The sequence below is a fragment of the Podospora pseudocomata genome, chromosome 4, assembly GCF_035222375.1.
Source record: "Podospora pseudocomata strain CBS 415.72m chromosome 4, whole genome shotgun sequence".
Lineage (NCBI taxonomy): Eukaryota > Fungi > Ascomycota > Sordariomycetes > Sordariales > Podosporaceae > Podospora > Podospora pseudocomata.
This window is the reverse complement of record NC_085888.1, coordinates 2,342,638-2,358,319: the sequence shown is the minus strand read 5'-3', so window position 1 is coordinate 2,358,319 and position 15,682 is coordinate 2,342,638. Positions and strand designations below refer to the sequence as shown.

At 53.6% G+C, this 15,682-nt stretch overlaps 5 protein-coding genes across 5 annotated transcripts; 1 reads left to right on the top strand and 4 right to left on the bottom strand.

The window, feature by feature from the left end:
* Positions 1 to 780: 780 nt before the first annotated feature.
* Positions 781 to 2,991, bottom strand: QC762_407710 (uncharacterized protein; the record flags this gene model as incomplete). Its single annotated transcript, XM_062890235.1, has 1 exon — positions 781 to 2,991. One exon carries the CDS (start codon positions 2,989 to 2,991, stop codon positions 781 to 783), a length of 2,211 nt encoding a protein of 736 aa, XP_062743712.1.
* A 726-nt stretch (positions 2,992 to 3,717) lies between these two features.
* HIR1 (HIR complex subunit) lies at positions 3,718 to 7,042 on the top strand (the record flags this gene model as incomplete). The annotated part of the gene is made up of 4 exons (XM_062890236.1): positions 3,718 to 3,754; positions 3,835 to 4,265; positions 4,485 to 6,855; positions 6,915 to 7,042. The coding sequence occupies 4 exons, from the start codon at positions 3,718 to 3,720 to the stop codon at positions 7,040 to 7,042; spliced, it is 2,967 nt and encodes a 988-aa protein (XP_062743711.1).
* A 227-nt stretch (positions 7,043 to 7,269) lies between these two features.
* Positions 7,270 to 9,496, bottom strand: MPG1 (mannose-1-phosphate guanyltransferase). Its single transcript, XM_062890237.1, has 4 exons — positions 9,051 to 9,496; positions 8,940 to 8,983; positions 8,599 to 8,745; positions 7,270 to 8,521 (listed from the first exon to the last, which is right to left on the bottom strand). The coding sequence occupies exons 1-4, from the start codon at positions 9,055 to 9,057 to the stop codon at positions 7,625 to 7,627; spliced, it is 1,095 nt and encodes a 364-aa protein (XP_062743710.1). The 5' UTR covers positions 9,058 to 9,496; the 3' UTR covers positions 7,270 to 7,624.
* Positions 9,497 to 9,800: 304 nt separating this feature from the next.
* Positions 9,801 to 12,544, bottom strand: QC762_407740 (uncharacterized protein; the record flags this gene model as incomplete). The annotated part of the gene is made up of 3 exons (XM_062890238.1): positions 9,801 to 9,963; positions 10,007 to 12,097; positions 12,514 to 12,544. The coding sequence occupies 2 exons, from the start codon at positions 12,542 to 12,544 to the stop codon at positions 11,754 to 11,756; spliced, it is 375 nt and encodes a 124-aa protein (XP_062743709.1). The 3' UTR covers positions 9,801 to 9,963; positions 10,007 to 11,753.
* A 469-nt stretch (positions 12,545 to 13,013) lies between these two features.
* On the bottom strand, positions 13,014 to 13,259 carry QC762_407750 (uncharacterized protein; the record flags this gene model as incomplete). Its single annotated transcript, XM_062890239.1, has 1 exon — positions 13,014 to 13,259. One exon carries the CDS (start codon positions 13,257 to 13,259, stop codon positions 13,014 to 13,016), a length of 246 nt encoding a protein of 81 aa, XP_062743708.1.
* Positions 13,260 to 15,682: the final 2,423 nt, after the last annotated feature.

Below are 15,682 nucleotides of genomic sequence, written 5' to 3'. Positions count from 1 at the left end.
CAAGAAATATGTAAACACGAGATGAGATTGACCAGGGGCATCAACACTGCCCTCGCTTCCGATCTTTTCTTATCAACTTTGAACCCCTCCATGACGATTGCGGGGGTGTGAAACCTCCAAAAACACGTGCTTGCTGATCTTGTCCTACCCCAAATCTGTGTTTGCTACCGCAGTGCGTAACATTCCTTTAATTCCAACCTTCCCACTCTGGAAGCCCCATCAAGCCACCGAGCCACCCAACTGCCCTAAACCATTTGTTTTAACAAAAATAGCCTTGACGACCGGAGATCGAGCGGCCATACGATCGAGCAACATGTCCGAGTCGGCATGCAACCTCGCCATCTCCCCTCGGCTCTCGGCGTTACCGCCAAGCTGAGAAGCACCAAGCCAGCGGGATCTGGACCCGGTTTGGGAGCTAGGCGCTGACCGTGTAAGCCGTCCAGAGGCCAATCAACCTCCCAAGCAGACGATAGTCTTTGAAGAGTCTTTCGGATGGTAATATCTTCAGAATGGGTTGCATGTGAAGACGCAGGATGTCTTGCATTACCTGTTGCTTGACAGCCAAGACATGCATCATGCTCTGCATCACCTCAGACCGGGGTTGAGACACGGCTGTCATATGGTAATTAATTGTAGAGTCAACGCTGTATTCATATTTTCTCTGATCATGCAAGATGCTGGCGCCGTCTCACACCTGGTCATGCCTCGTTGCTGCCACAGGGCTGAAAGTACGACAAATGTCCAACTATGTCTACCAATCGCTGTGAAGCCCCTGAGACACTACTTCTTATTCTTCCCCTTCTTCTTCTTCTTACTCCCCTCAGCAACTCCCACCGTCCCCTCTTCCAACTCGCCCTCCTGTAGCTGCCCCTCCTTCTCCATTTCCTTTAGCTTTTCCTGCCCACTGATAAACATGGTCAAATCGTGATTCATCTCTTTCAGCCCCTCGTTCTCCTGTCTCAACTCCTCCACCAACGCCGCGTTCTTCTCCCCCTCTTTCTTCAAATGTTCAATCCTCTCCATCAACCCCTTGGTGACCTGCTTCTCCTCCTGCAAAGCCTTGCCCAAACTCCTCGCCAACTCCGCACTCTTCTGCCCCCTAGCTTTCTCCCTCGCCAAATCCTTCTCCAAACCCGGCACCGTCTCCTCCCTCAAAACCCTACACACCTCCCTCAGCTCCCCCAACTCCCTCAACGCCTCCTTCGCCTGTCCCGCAGCCTTCTCCGCCGCCGCCGCCGCCTTGGTCGCCTTGTCCGCAGCCTTATTCACCATCTCCTCAAAATACACCCTCTGACTCTCTAACTGACTAGTCAGCAAATGCGTATACTCCAACCCGATATTCTCCAACTTCGCCCTTGGCACAACATCCATATCCTCCCCCCTCCCACTCCCAGCAGTATTAGTATTACCACTAGGCAGCTCAACCACCTTCCCATCCCCCTTATCCCTAATCAACCTGTGCACCCACATGTCACCCGCATAATCCCACACGTGCTGCGTCACCAACTCCAGACTAAAACTGTGCGCCGTCTCCTTCCAATGCTCCTTCGCATGCCCCCTCTGGTACCTCCCGCACCCAACATTGCCGCATATCAGGCAGATCCAGAGATTGTCGGGCGCGTCGCACACACTGCACAAATTACTAACCCCGTGCCCAAACGGCTTCGCGTAGGGGTTCCCTTCATCATCAAGCTCCTGCTGCTGCTTCGTGAGCGGGTTCGTCGCCCTGCAGATAGGGCAGCCCCTCGTCTTCCATGTCTGGAGACACGTGCAGTGAAACACGTGTTGGCACAAAATCGTCATCAACCCGGCCGTGTCGTCCATTCTCTCGAGACAAACCGCGCAGGTAGGCAGCTCGACTAGACTTGGTGTTGGTGGTGGGAAAGGGCGAAGGGAATTGATCATGCCAGTCTCTCCCTTTCCCACCCCGGCGCCTTCACTCCCTTTTCTTCCTGGTGTCTCGACAGTGATGCTCTTGATAAACGTGACATGACATATCTCGCTCTCTGCCAAGGTATCAAATGGCCGCCCGTCAAACTCTTTTCTCCATTCCGTGGCCGTCTTTTTGTCTTTGAACTTCATGAGGACCATGTACCGGTTCATCCTGCTTGTCGAGACCATTCGGTAATGGCTTACGCTTCCCCTCCAGGGCTCACCGATGAACCCCAAGAAATCCGATGGTGACATGTAGGATGGCACCGCTGGGATACACAAAACTGTTCCCTCCTCGCCAACCCCGCTGTCTTGTAGTCCTGGTGGGGGTGGTATTGGGGGTGGTGAGTTCAGCGCCGAGAACTCGTCGGCTTCCCGGTATAGATGTACGATTCCCCAACCAGCTTCCGTGTTCTTTGTGTTTACTGCTGGAATGTAACGGCCTTTGGTGTTTTGTCCCATGCCGCCTAGGTTAGGACCTAGGCTGGCCGCCGGCTGCCTGCCGTGTCCCTCCATGATGACTTCTTTCGCCTTTCCGTTGTTTGATGGGACAGACGCGGGATCGAAGCTCTCAATGTTGATGCGCCCGAATCGCCAGTCTTTGGTTGCCTTGTTGGGCCCTATCCCTTGAATTTCGGGCTTGAGAGGGATGTCGGCTGAGGTCTCTCTCTCGCGCCACTGACGCTCACTTACGTGAACAATGTTGCGTCGCTTGGTGGCGGGGTTCGGGGTGATATCTTCGTTGGGCTCTACGTTTGTTGTTCCTCGGTGGCGGCCGCAGTCGATTACCTTGCCTGACGCGTAGGAAAAGTCTGGTGGGGGAACGGAGCTTGGTCCGGCTTCGTAGAGATGGTGACTCTGATGATTCGGTCGAAATGGAAGACGTCGAGGAGAAGGCGGGCGAGCGCTGCGTGGAGTGTGAGAGGGGAGATCGTCAAAGATTGTCGGGCAGGTTGGGGTGGGGACCCAGATGTCGTTGATGGTATCGGCGACGGCAGAGGTGGTGGGATCGGGCGTCGCATAGAGCTCGAAGATTAAATGATAGGAATAGGACGGCATAGTAGCCACTCGCTAGGTGATGGCTGTGCTTCGTTTGAGCCCAGCCTGGAGTGGATGGTATGATGTGCCAGCCAGGTCCAGGAACCCAAGGGGTAAGGGCTTGGGAATGAGAGAGAATGTCGCAAGAGGTCTTTTGTCCGGATGGCAGGTGAAAGAATGACGATGTAGGATGGTGGGCCATCAAGGTGCTGTGACAAGGGAGGGTGAGGGGTGATGGCCGCTGCACCCCACGTTAAAAATAAATTTGGCAGCAGCTCAAAGGCGCTAGCCCGTTTTGGATCAAGGTTTAGGAATTCCAAGCTGTTGGAACTTGGAACGAAATCAACATCAGGGATTCATGTGAATTGAACAGCGGTTAATGAATACACCGTCAGACTGAAAATGTATACTTTGTCGAACCCCATCAGGAGTTAACCTGATCAAAGTCCTACGGATGCGGAAATCTGAGAAGCTTATGGCCTACACGAGACGGGTCTTGCAGCTCCAAATAGTGTACCCATCTTGACGGTGATGCAAATGTCCGATTAGCCGAGATCTCGATAAGAAAAACTGGCCCAGCACTCCCCTCCGCTGGGCGCGCGCCTTACGGCCTTCTAATTAGACCTGGCTGGCGGACGCGGTCCGGCGCGCGCACGCGTGCTTCTTTCAACCATCACTATCCATATCGCCAAAACTTCGTCATAAGTACATACGTCCATCCCTAGTTACTGGCACACCCAACACAACATGTACATCATCAAGCCTTCGTGGCTTCGCCATAGTGGTGAGTTTTCTCTCTTGAATTCCCTCTGCACTTGAAACACCTCGGAATTGCTGACCATCGCTGCTCGCGGCTGCCTACAGGCGAACAGAAGGACTTTGAGGTTTACAGCTGCCACGTCTCCCAGGATGGAAAGAGACTGGCCACCGCTGGCGGAGATGGCCATGTTCGCATCTGGTCGACCGATTCAATCTACAATGGCCATGTCGAAGGCTACTCGGCCCCGCGACAGCTCTGCCACATGAGCCACCACCTGGGTACCATCCATTCCGTCCGATTCTCCCCAAATAATCGCTACCTCGCTTCCGGCGCCGACGACCGTGTCATCTGCATCTACCAGCTCGACAGCAACCCTCCATCACACGCCACCACATTCGGCACCAACGAGCCACCGCCCATCGAGAATTGGAAAACCCACAAACGCCTCGTAGGCCACGACAGCGACGTCCAGGACCTCGCCTGGTCTTACGACAACTCGATTCTCGTCTCAGTTGGTCTCGATTCGAAAGTGGTGGTATGGTCAGGACACACATTCGAAAAGCTAAAGACACTTGCTGTTCACCAAAGCCATGTTAAGGGGATCACCTTTGACCCGGCCAATAAGTTCTTCGCTACCGCCGGTGATGACCGGACCATCAAGATTTTCCGGTTTACCCCTCCGGCTCCGAATGCCACCGCCCACGATATGGTCAACAACTTTGTTCTCGAGACTACCATCAGTGCGCCGTTCAAGAGCTCCCCGCTCACCACGTACTTTCGGAGGTGTAGTTGGTCGCCAGATGGCAATCACATCGCGGCGGCGAATGCAGTAAACGGCCCAGTCAGCAGTGTGGCCATCATTGAGCGTTCAAGATGGGACAGCCAGATCAACCTGATTGGTCACGAAGGCCCAACTGAGGCGTGTATGTTCTCGCCTCGTTTGTTCCATACCCAAAACCCGGCCGAGAAGGGCGCATCCGGATCGCTGGTGACAGTCATTGCCTCTGCTGGTCAGGACAAGACGTTGAGTATATGGAACACAAACACCTCTCGGCCAGTTGTGATTGTGCAGGATGTAGCATCCAAGTCCATTTCAGACTTGGCATGGGCCCCAGATGGCCAGACCTTGTTTGCCTGCAGCTTAGATGGAAACATCGTTGTGGTCCAGTTTGAAGTTGGCGAGCTGGGGTGGGTAGCAACGGCAGAGGAGAACGACAAGGCTCTCGAGAAGTACGGGGTTGCCAGAAAGGGAATGGGAACTGCAGAAGATGTTGATGGGCTACACCTCGAGAATCACAGCAAGGCTGGCGAGTTGCGAGGGGCCGAGTCCCGGATGGGGGCTCTGATGGGAGATCTACCTGCTGCTGCTGCTGCTGCTGCTGCTGCTTCGAAGAGTGACACGGCTGGCACAACAAATGGCACCAAGTCAACAAAGAACGGCGAGGCAAAGAACGGTGACGCGGTCAAGAATGGAGAGACAAATGGCACTTCTGAGCCCAAGTCAGGCAAGGAGACACCGGCCGCAGAGAGTGCCGACAAGGCTGCAGAGCGCATCAACGAACTGAAGTCCCGGGTGCAGGTAACGAAGGATGGAAGGAAGAGGGTTGCACCTCTGCTAGTCTCGTCATCCGGCACTGGCTTACTGTCATTACCACAATCGCAGCTAGTGGGCGCGAAGTCCAAGACTGCGATACAAAGCGAGACGCCTCAGACGGTGATTGATCTTTCAAAACCCTCCCATGGGCTACCAAAAGGCGGTATCGCCGCCTTGTTGCTAGGCACCAAGAGAAAAGCTGTTGTGCTTGACGGGGAGGAAGAGGATGAACCCAACAAGCGGCTGGCAACAGGTCCTGTACCAATCATGGCTGACACAGTCGACGGCCTTGAGCCAGCAACCCTCACATCACCCGCTCAAGGCCTCGTCCCAACGCCAGAGTTCCTCCGCTCAGCCGTCGTGAGCCCCTCGGTATCCTTCTCCCAAGTACGACTAGCAGTTCCCAAAATCCGCTCTCACATTGTCCGTGCCCTCGAAAAGGGAGTCCTTCAAGGGGAATCCACCCTCGAAGAAGCCTCCAAAATCCCAGAAAACACCATCCTCGAGGCCAAAAACCCCGCCCGCCCCCGCGAACCCTCCCATATTACCGCCACCAAGCGCGGTGCCCTCCTCTGGCAAGACTACCTCCCCCGCGCCATCATCCTCCTAACAGGCAACAAGCACTTCTGGGCAGCCGCCTGCGAAGACGGCACCCTCCACACCTGGACGCCCGCCGGCCGCCGCCTCTTGAACGGCATTATACTCGAGTCCCAACCCATAATCCTCGAGTCAAGAGACCACTGGCTCCTATGCGTAACATCAGTAGGCATGTGCCACGTCTTCAACATAAAAACCATGTCCGCTGCCCACCCACCCGTATCCCTCGCCCCCATCCTCGACATTGCCATCACTTCTTTATCTCCAGACGGACCAACAGCTGCCCCGGGAGTAACCTCCGCCCACCTCAACAGTCTCGGCACAATCGTGGTAACCCTCTCCAACGGCGACGGATTCTACTACTCGCCCACATTATACACCTGGCAACGCCTCTCCGAGTCCTGGTGGGCGCTAGGATCCCAATACTGGAACAGCAACGACTCGTCGCTTACCGCCCTCTCCTCGACAGCAGTCGGCCCCTCGGCGCCGGCGAAGAAACCAAAGTCAGGTGGTGATGATAAACCCGACATTTCGGCGGGTATAATCCCCCACTTGGAACGGCACACGACGACAGAATTCCTCGTCAAGGGACGGGCGTACACCTTGCAGCGACTGATCAAGCAACTCGTAGCCAAGGACGGGTTTGAAGGGTTCGAATCGGTTGTTTCTGTCGCCCACTTGGAGAATCGCATGGCGGGTGCTCTGGCCTTGGGGGCAAAGGAGGAGTTTAGGTTGTATCTATTCATGTACGCCAAACGGATCGGTGCCGAAGGATTGCGGTCAAAGGTGGAGGAATTACTCAACACGTTGGTAGGGGGCGTGTTGCAAGACAGTAAGGATGGGGGGGGAAAGGGAAGGGGCTGGTTTGATAAAGGGGAGGTGATTTGTGGTTGGGAGAGGAAGGAGTTGCTGAAGGGGGTGGTGTTGATTCTTGGTAAGTTTTTCATCGCCTTGCTGTTTTTTATGAGAACAGGGACTGATATGACAAAATAGGCAAATTCAGGGATTTGCAGAGGACGACGGTGCAATACGCTAGGATACTGGGGTTGACGGCTGGGAATGAGGAGGATGAGGAGGATGGGGAAGAGACGAATGGGGTGGTGGACCAGATGGAGGAGTAATCACTACCTACCATCACAAGCATCAACACGACGACGTGGCTTCGCAAAGGAGTTGGGGATAAATGCCTAGGAAACCTATAGCAAGGGCTTTCTTTTTGTAGAATTGTTCAGCAATTATTTATGGGCTTTTATCAGCACGGGAAAGGACGGGTGGATGGGTGGGTTTGGAGAATTGGCGCAACAAGGGCGGGGTTTTGCTATCATGGGCTTTTGACATAAAAAGGGGCTGGTTGCTGGTGGTGGTGATGGTGATATATTTCCATACTATTCTTTGCTAATCCTTGCCCTCCTATTGTCACCGTCTGTATACATTGGTTCTTGAACACCCAATCACCCATCACCAAATAGCTTGAATATATCTCAACATCAAATGTGTGTGGAGTGTTTCCATTTCTCTCTCTCTCTCTCTCTCTCTCTTTTTTTTAAAAAAAATAAAATCTTAACATCTCAAACAAAAAAACAATTCTTCTTTTCACAAGAAAAAAAAATAACCTGGGTCCCTTTCCCACCCAACTGCTCCCAGCCCTCCCAGAATATCATGAATTACAATCCCATATAAATCCCCCATTTCTGTCCTTGCCCTTACATAATAATAGCCGGCACATCCACATTCGCCTTGATCGTCTTGTGAGGCAGCACACTCCCCCCATTAACATAAACCTCATCACTAATCGTCACATCATCCCCCAACACCGTCACATTCTCCAACCTCGCCCACCTCCCCACCACACTGTTCCATCCCACAATCGTGCTCTTCACCCAAGCGTGATCCTTCACCTTGGCTCCCGAGAGCAGCACACACCTCTGCAGCCTCACCCCATCCCCCACCACCACATCCGGCCCAATCGTCACGTTGGGCCCTATTCTGCAGTTCTTCCCAATCTTGGCGCTCGGGTCAATCAACACGTTCCCCCCGTACACAAACGGCTCCGTCGTCGGGGTCAGCAGCTTGCTCTGCTTCTTCGCCAGGCTCGACAGGTACAGGCACGTCCCCGTCAAGAAATCCTTTGGCTGCCCGACGTCCATCCAGAAGCCCTCCAGGTCAAAAGAGTGCAGCTGCCCGTCCTTCACCATGGCGGGGAAGGTCTCCTGCTCGATCGAGGTGGGCCTCAGCTCGATGCGGTCAAGGACCGACGTGTTGAGGATGTACATGCCCGCGTTGATCCTGTTGCCCACAAACTCGACCGGCTTCTCGACGAAGCGGTCAATCTTGGTCGGGTGCCCCGGCTTGTGAACCACGACGCCGTACTTGGAGGGCTCCTCCACCTTGGTCACGACAATGGTCCCCTCGTCGCCGTGCGACTTGTGGAAGGCGGCGAGCTCCTTGAAGGGGTAATCGCACGTCACGTCCGAGTTAAGCACGAAAAAGGGGGTGTCGTCCTTACGGAGCACCTCCTCGGCGAGCTTGAGCGGGCCGGCCGTGCCGAGGGGCTCGGATTCGATCGAGATGGTGATGTTGATGCCGAATTCTTTTTCGTACTGTGTTTTGAGAAAGAAGATGCATCTTAGTGGGCTTGTCACTTTGGTATGTAGTGGTGGTGTGGGACTGGACAAACCTCGGCCAGGTACTTCTCCATGATCTCGGGGCGGTAGTTGACAGCCAATACAATGTCGGTAACACCAGCAGCTGCAAGGGCCTCGATCTGGTGCAGGATCATCCGCTTATTGCCGAACTCGACCAGAGGCTTGGGGAGGGTCAGAGTCTGATGAGCGATACAAAGGTTAGCTACTCGAGGTTTCCTGAACGGTGAAGTCGCAACGGTCTCTCGTAATCAATGATGAAGGCCCGCCGGTGTGGGAAGGGAGGGGGCCTAGATCGCTGGTGTTGGTTCGTGATGTGTTGGGCACCATCGAAAGGGAGCGTGGAATGGAGGGAGGGGAGGGCAACAGAACGTACGAGAGGGCGAAGGCGAGTGCCAAAGCCGCCGACGAGAATTAGGGCTGTGAAGAAGGACAAAGTCAGCTTTCCCGTCCATCTTGAATAAGTCCGTCTAGAAGAGGCACGTACCCTTCATGATTGCTTGTTGAGGGGGATAACTCGGTGTAGGTTTGCTAAACCGTGAACGATGGACTCGACGTCTGACGATTGCGCGCGCGCTCTCGAGTAGTGCGTAAAGCGGGTAGTTGCGGTGTATTAAAAAAAATGATTCGACTTTTACAACGAGCGTAAGAAAGGAAGTTGGTGAGCGAGAAAAGCAAGCTGGCCCCTTCGAAGTTCTTGTTGCTCCTCTCAAGAAAGCAGGTTATAATTGGGAATGACACGCTCCAAGTTGGGTAGGTAGGTCACGAAGCTAAGGTCCGAGAAGAGTGGGGGTGGTGAGTTAGGCCCAGACTGCAACTTGAGAATGAATATAATACGCGCGGATCACGAGAGACACGCACACGACCGCACAATAAAAAATTAAGGCCGAAGGAAGTTCGTGATGAAGATGTCGAAGATGATGAAGAGAGGGCAGGAAGCACAAAAAAACTAAAAAACTAAGGACACCTACTACTACTGACCGACCATGCCACAGCTGCTGCCACAACACAACACATGGCGCCCCTCCCCCTGGCGGGCAAGCAGCTAAGACAACACAAAATGGGGCCTTTGCTGAAGGTTGGTCCGTGCTTTTCTCCTCAGCTCTGCGACCAATTATCTGGGGTACTCCTTGGCCACATGCCAGCTGAGCAGCCAATGAAGCCGCATAATTTCCCCTGGCGAAATTGGGGGCAACATTCATCAGCTCAACCCTGTGGAAAGATGGGGAATTCAGGGGAAGGGGGTTGAGCTCTTTTCTTCAGAGCAAGCTGAAGCTATCAATGAGACTCTGTCTGCTCTCCGAGTGTTGCTCTCCTCTAGCTACTCCTTGCTCTCCCACATGTTATATACTCCGCTACTATGGGCGTCTTCAACACCTATCCCTCAAAAACCCATAAACCTCCCTCCCCAGTCCTGCCCCGATCTACATCAAACACCCAAACCTGGTTCATACCTTCCCAGATCCCTCAAATCATGCACATCCCAATTCTGCACAGCCACCTTTTGTTGGGGGACCTCGTCGCGTACCTATGAAACAAAACGAAAGCCCATGTTTGACATAAGCTTCACCACGAGGTCACCTGCTGCTCCCCAAGACCTTGTGACCTTGTGCAACCAACAACATAACGTGACTTTCCGTCCCAACAACATAAAAAGCCCCCTTAGCGTGCTCCGTATTCTCATTCGTCGGCCGGCTCCGGTCCCGGTCCGACACGGCGTATATACAGCTAGTAACACTGTTGCGCGGCGCCGGGCTCGGACCCCGTTCCGGACCGGTCGGATTGGAAAGGGGTTAAAATTTTGGCATTCGCCACATCACCATCACCATCATCACCATCATCACCATCATCACCATCATCACCATCACCATCATCACCATCACATACTGAAAACATGCAAAGAAAATCAGGAGAGTCAGCCATGTGCTCAAATCCGTGTATTCATTTCTCCCGTGATAAATCTTTCTTCTCAAGTCATCAAAATTGTCTCTCTGCTTTCTCTGATCAATCCATCTCTTTTTGTCGTCATAAGCGGTGTCGTTAAAAGGGTCATCATATTCATCATCATGTCGTAAATGTAAAAAGAAAAAAAAGGAAAAGACTAAACCACCACCACCACCATCATCATCATCATCACCACCACAATCATCCAAAAAGGGGGCATAGAAAAGGTGGTCCTTAATGGTGCCTCCCGCTGATGCCAGAACGTGAATTCCTCCACCTTTTTCTTTCCAGTCTTTGAAAAACTCCTCGCGACTCCGACAGCGTCCAATGCCCCCCTCCGCTACATAACAACGGCCCTCTCCAAAACATGCGGCCTAAAAAAGCGCCCAGTGAAATGGTTGTGAACAGGTTAGACGTTCAACAAAATCCTCTGTCCTCCTCCTTGTGTGAAATAGGAATCCGGCATTGACAGAGAGAGGCTGAGCCCAGGGTGTGAACAAGGAAACCGAGTGTGCAACAAAAAAAAAAAGTAGAAAACTCCAGGCCAAATCGTAAGCCAGGTCCCTGGTCCAAGAGTAATAGTCCATCCAGAGGCGAGAAAACTCGATATGTTTGCTGCCCAGTGAGGTGTTTGCGGCCACCCAGAGTTGCCCCCAAGTGTCCGGTTAGCTCAGACCTTCTCCCACAAACCCAACCGGCTGGTTCTGTCATACCCAGCTGGAAAAGTGTGTGAAGAAAAAACTGCCTCCGTGTCTTTTGTAAATGAAGCGAAAGTCATCAAAACAGAAATCCAAAATATGCACCGTGGATATGATCAGGGAAGCCAAGGCCGGAACCAGGCAGGCTCGGGATGGGGTAAAAAAAGGTCGCTAAAGCTCGAGCTTGTCTATGTCGTCGTAAATATCGTTTCGTCATTTCGTGAGAATGCAAGAATGGTTTTTTTTTGGGTGGAAAATTCCATCAAGTCCGCTGTGCCGCTGACCAATTCAACGATCCCGTATGAAAACTGGACAGTACCATCCAGGTATCATCTGCGGGGTCTCGCTCACTGTGTTTCGCTGTGAAGCCTTCTCCGATTTTAATTGGGGGAATAACAGTCCAATGTCCAGGTGGTAGTGGTCGCCCGGGATCTGTTCCACAAGCTGGGCAATGGTTCGGTCCAAAAGGGGGCAGGCAGACATGGCGATTCAGCGAATCCCAACGTCCACCCTGCTCCCGCCACGCGGAAACGCGGCTCCTCTGGCAATCACTCCAAAGAGGTAGTCGAACTGCTGCTAGAGTGGTGTCCAGACCTGCGGTGGCTTGTAGACGGATGGTGCCGGCTGCTCTTCCGAGACTTGCGAACGCTGCTGTCGTCGGCAGGCAGCCCCTGGACGATCCCGTTGCGGGCAAGCATGCCGCCATTGACTGAAAAGTTCCGGCAAACCATAAAAGCACGCATGGCTGCGTTTTCCTGGGCCAGGTTCCCGGATTCGTATGCAAGGTCCGTCTGGTACTCACGGCCATTCACCAGAACCAGGCAAGTGTAGCCGCTGCTGTCGCGATAGCACTCGTAGCTGGGGTCGTGCCATCCACGCCGGCGGCAAAGACCTGCAAGTCATCCTCGATTAGCACGGCCCTGGAACGATCCCATACTCAGCCGTTGGGCATTGTCGTTTCCTGCAGGGGGGAGAGTATTGGAGGAGGGGGAGGTGGTAGCAAGAACGGCCTGACATGAAGTGATCTGCATGACAGCCCAACCTGAACCCCCTCAGCCCTATGGGGTGCAGCAGGTATACATGGTGTGCCGGATCGAGGGATGAATGACCAGGGGGTGGATGGATGCTGTGCCAGGGGATCTGAAGTCTGAAGCAGGAACATAGGTAAGGTGTGTGTATGTTGTGGGAAGATGTCGTGCAGGGGGGGTGGTCAACAACGACATGCCACCACAACAGAAACAATGCGGGAACGGTGTTTAGACGGCAAGGCCAGAAAGAGAGCTTCCAGAAAGTCAATGAAGAACTTACTCTCCAGGTACTGCATGTAGAAGCCAACCATGGTGACAAATTTGCTCGTAATGAGACCCCAATGTGACAAGCACGGCAGGTTCAAGACGTGGAACAGACGTCTGGCAGGTCCCGGGAAGCCAAAAAAGAAAATATGGACGATGCAATAAAGCAAGAACGGACGGCAAGCTGGATCCGGGACTCGGTGCGATATGCGATGCAGTCGAGCCCAACCTGGCTGGGGGTGGAAGTGGTATAGAGAGAGGGAGGTAGAGAGTAAGAGGCCGGAGGTGGAAGCTTGTCCTACAGACGAGAGGGTGGTGTGAGTTTGGGTGGTGAAAGAAGTCAGGGCTGATAGATATGCTACGTATCAAGGCTCGGACGCAGGAAGGGAAGTCGTGGACCAGAAACGGCGAGACATGTGTGCTTTATTGCAGTGACGGGCGTGGTGGTGCGGGGCACGGGGGGGATGGCAAAAGTCCAGATACAGACACCAGACGCAGCAGGGAAAGGACGGAAAGCTAGACGGACAGAGTGGAAGGGTTGTCGAATGCATGTCGACAAAAGATGCGGCTCAAAGTGTGACCCTCTTGATGTGTTGGCGTGTGTCGTTGCCAGTTGATACAACCGCTGAGACCGGACCAACTCCACCCCATCAACATGGGGGGATGCATCGACTTGGAGGGGAAGATCTCCTCTGATAAGTCCGACCAGTATGGTATGGGGAAAGGATATGGGTCCTGTTGGCCCATGATGCACTTGCTCATGCTCGATGTTGCTATTCTTCTCTCAGGCTTGGCCCTGCTCCGGCCTCCACTCCCGCACCTGTCCAACCCCCCTCCGCTCTTCCCTTTTGTTTTGGTCCGATCTGGGCGGGCCCGCGGGCTTTTTCTGGGTAAAAGGCGCGTTTGTATGCAGACATGGCCTTCTCAGAAGGTGGCAAAAATGGAACCGCCGAAGGCCAATGTCTCTGCTTCTGCAGGTAGACCGGAAGGGGAAACGGACAGGACGACTCGTCCACCTCGGCGGCACTCTGGGGGATATCGCCGCTGGGCTGGTGCCGCCGGGGGCATCCAGACAGACAACGGTGCCCTGTAGCTTCTGGAGGGAAATGCCGGCTCATCAGAGCACCGCAGTGACGGACGGGGACACAAGGAGGGACGAAGGGAGACTTCTCCGAGATCCATATGCGCGGCCACTAATGCAGCTGCAGTCGAATCGACCAAGTAGCGGTTGGTAGTGTACACAGGAACAGCGTTGGCCGTGGACAAGCTCTCCGAAGAGCACCTACAGATAGATACATTGCAGGGGGTCAAGTATCTGTGACGATATCTCGATGTGATGATGCCAGGTATCCGTAGCCGTCGCTGGCCGTCACCCGGGCCATGGCGATTCGCCCACGGCAGGTTTCCGTCATCGTCAGCAGAGAAAACAAAAGTTTTTTTTAAAGTTTTTTTTTTATATTTGATGCGGCGCCGAAGAGTGGTGGTTCGAGAAACAGTTTCTGTGGGGCCGCGTGTTAGTGCACGGTAGGACGGACGAATCAGGGACGGGCAATTGGATCTTCGGGACGACAGTTCACAAACAAGGTCGGTAAGAAACGAACGGCGGCGCTTCGAAGAAGAGAAGAGGACATTGGAAGTCGGTGAGGGAGGGAATGAGGTGCATGAACAGTGGCTGGGGGGGCCGGCAAACCCTTGCATCGCCTGCGTCTGTCTGCGTCTGGCCCTAACGACAACTCGGCCTTTTGAGTGGTCAGCGACGTCGCAAGGCAACTAGGCACTGGCCGACCTTGACACTCATGCAATGATGAGTTGGCAATGCTTCTTGATATTAAACAAGAAGCCAAGTATGGGTCGGGGCGCCGAGGGGGCAACTGACGAACGAATCGATACCGGCGACAGCAACAGCGTGCAGCATGTACATGGCTCGTACAGAAGCGGGGGGGTTGTGAGAAGGAATGGAAGGTAGGTGTTTTTTTTATGATTTATTCTAGGGAAAAAATGTACCTGTCTGACAGGATAGGAAAGAGAGCATTAATAGGTAACCACAGCCTTATCCTTATCGTACCTTCCATTAGCCACGGGCAGCCAGACGAGGAAGGCAGGACAGGACTTGTTCGACTGCCCACCATATTCAAGGCAAGAACTCAAGAGCCTGGAGCAACCAATTGGGAAGGCTGGATGGGTACCTATTCAATGACATGAAATGAATCCAATGTCTTCACCACAAACCCAACCCCAATCCGGACAACCGAGTCCCATGTGCGGGATGAAACTGAATGGTGTGCATCTCCAAGCCGAACGAGACGGATGGCCAATTGGGATAATTCTGGAACTTCCAGCCTTCGGCACAGAAGGCAACGGCCACACATCCAACATCCAGCACCGTGGTCCTCGTATTGTGCCGGCGGAATCACCACGGCCGGGTCCGTGTTTGACAAATTGGGAGACAAGACCTGAGCAGGAGGAGGAGGGGTCCTTTCACACCCCGCAGTAATCAAGGGAAAAAAAAAAGATGTTGGTGAGGGGGAGGGGCAAAGCTGACCCCTCATCCTTCATGGAATGTCCAAGCAAACGTCATCTTGCAACAGTGCAGCCTTTGCCGGCTCTATGTACCAGACGGCGTATTGACAGCCCCTCCTTTGCTCAGTCTTTTTCTCATGGCGATATCTGGGCTAGGCCTTCATTCGGGCTGCATACTGGGTCTGGGTCCGGCTCGACGTGACAGCGAAGGTGAGTCCTTCTGTTTTTCTCTGCTCACATAATAACCAAAACAGATTACACAACAGAATCTGAACGTCCGAATGCATGAGAGAGGCCCTGCCATGCAACCTTTTTATTTTTCGTTGTTCTTTTTCCCCCTCGGGCGACTGGTAGCCATCAACGGATATCGTCCGGGACCCATCTGGGGGAGGGCCCATTATCGAGGCCCATGGACAGATCCAGCAAATCGACAGGTCTGGGACGCCGGGAGAAAGAAATGCCAGCAAGGACAATCCTCCTCTCTTTCTCCTGCTTCCCCCGGAAGAGCTGATGTTAGACACCGCTAAACGTTGGGCTCTCAGCTGGATTCCAAACGGGCATCCATCTGCCCACGCCCAGCATCCAACTTGGGCCTGCAGATGAGGGGAGTCACGATGAGCGACCACTCACTTCAACTCTCAACTAAATCATTGACCCACAACTTG

Coding starts and splice junctions, on each gene's coding strand:
- MPG1 (XM_062890237.1), bottom strand. Junction 8,746..8,939: donor GCACTCGCCTTCGCCCTCTC/GTACGTTCTGTT, acceptor ATCGCTCATCAG/ACTCTGACCCTCCCCAAGCC. Junction 8,522..8,598: donor TGGAGAAGTACCTGGCCGAG/GTTTGTCCAGTC, acceptor CTCAAAACACAG/TACGAAAAAGAATTCGGCAT.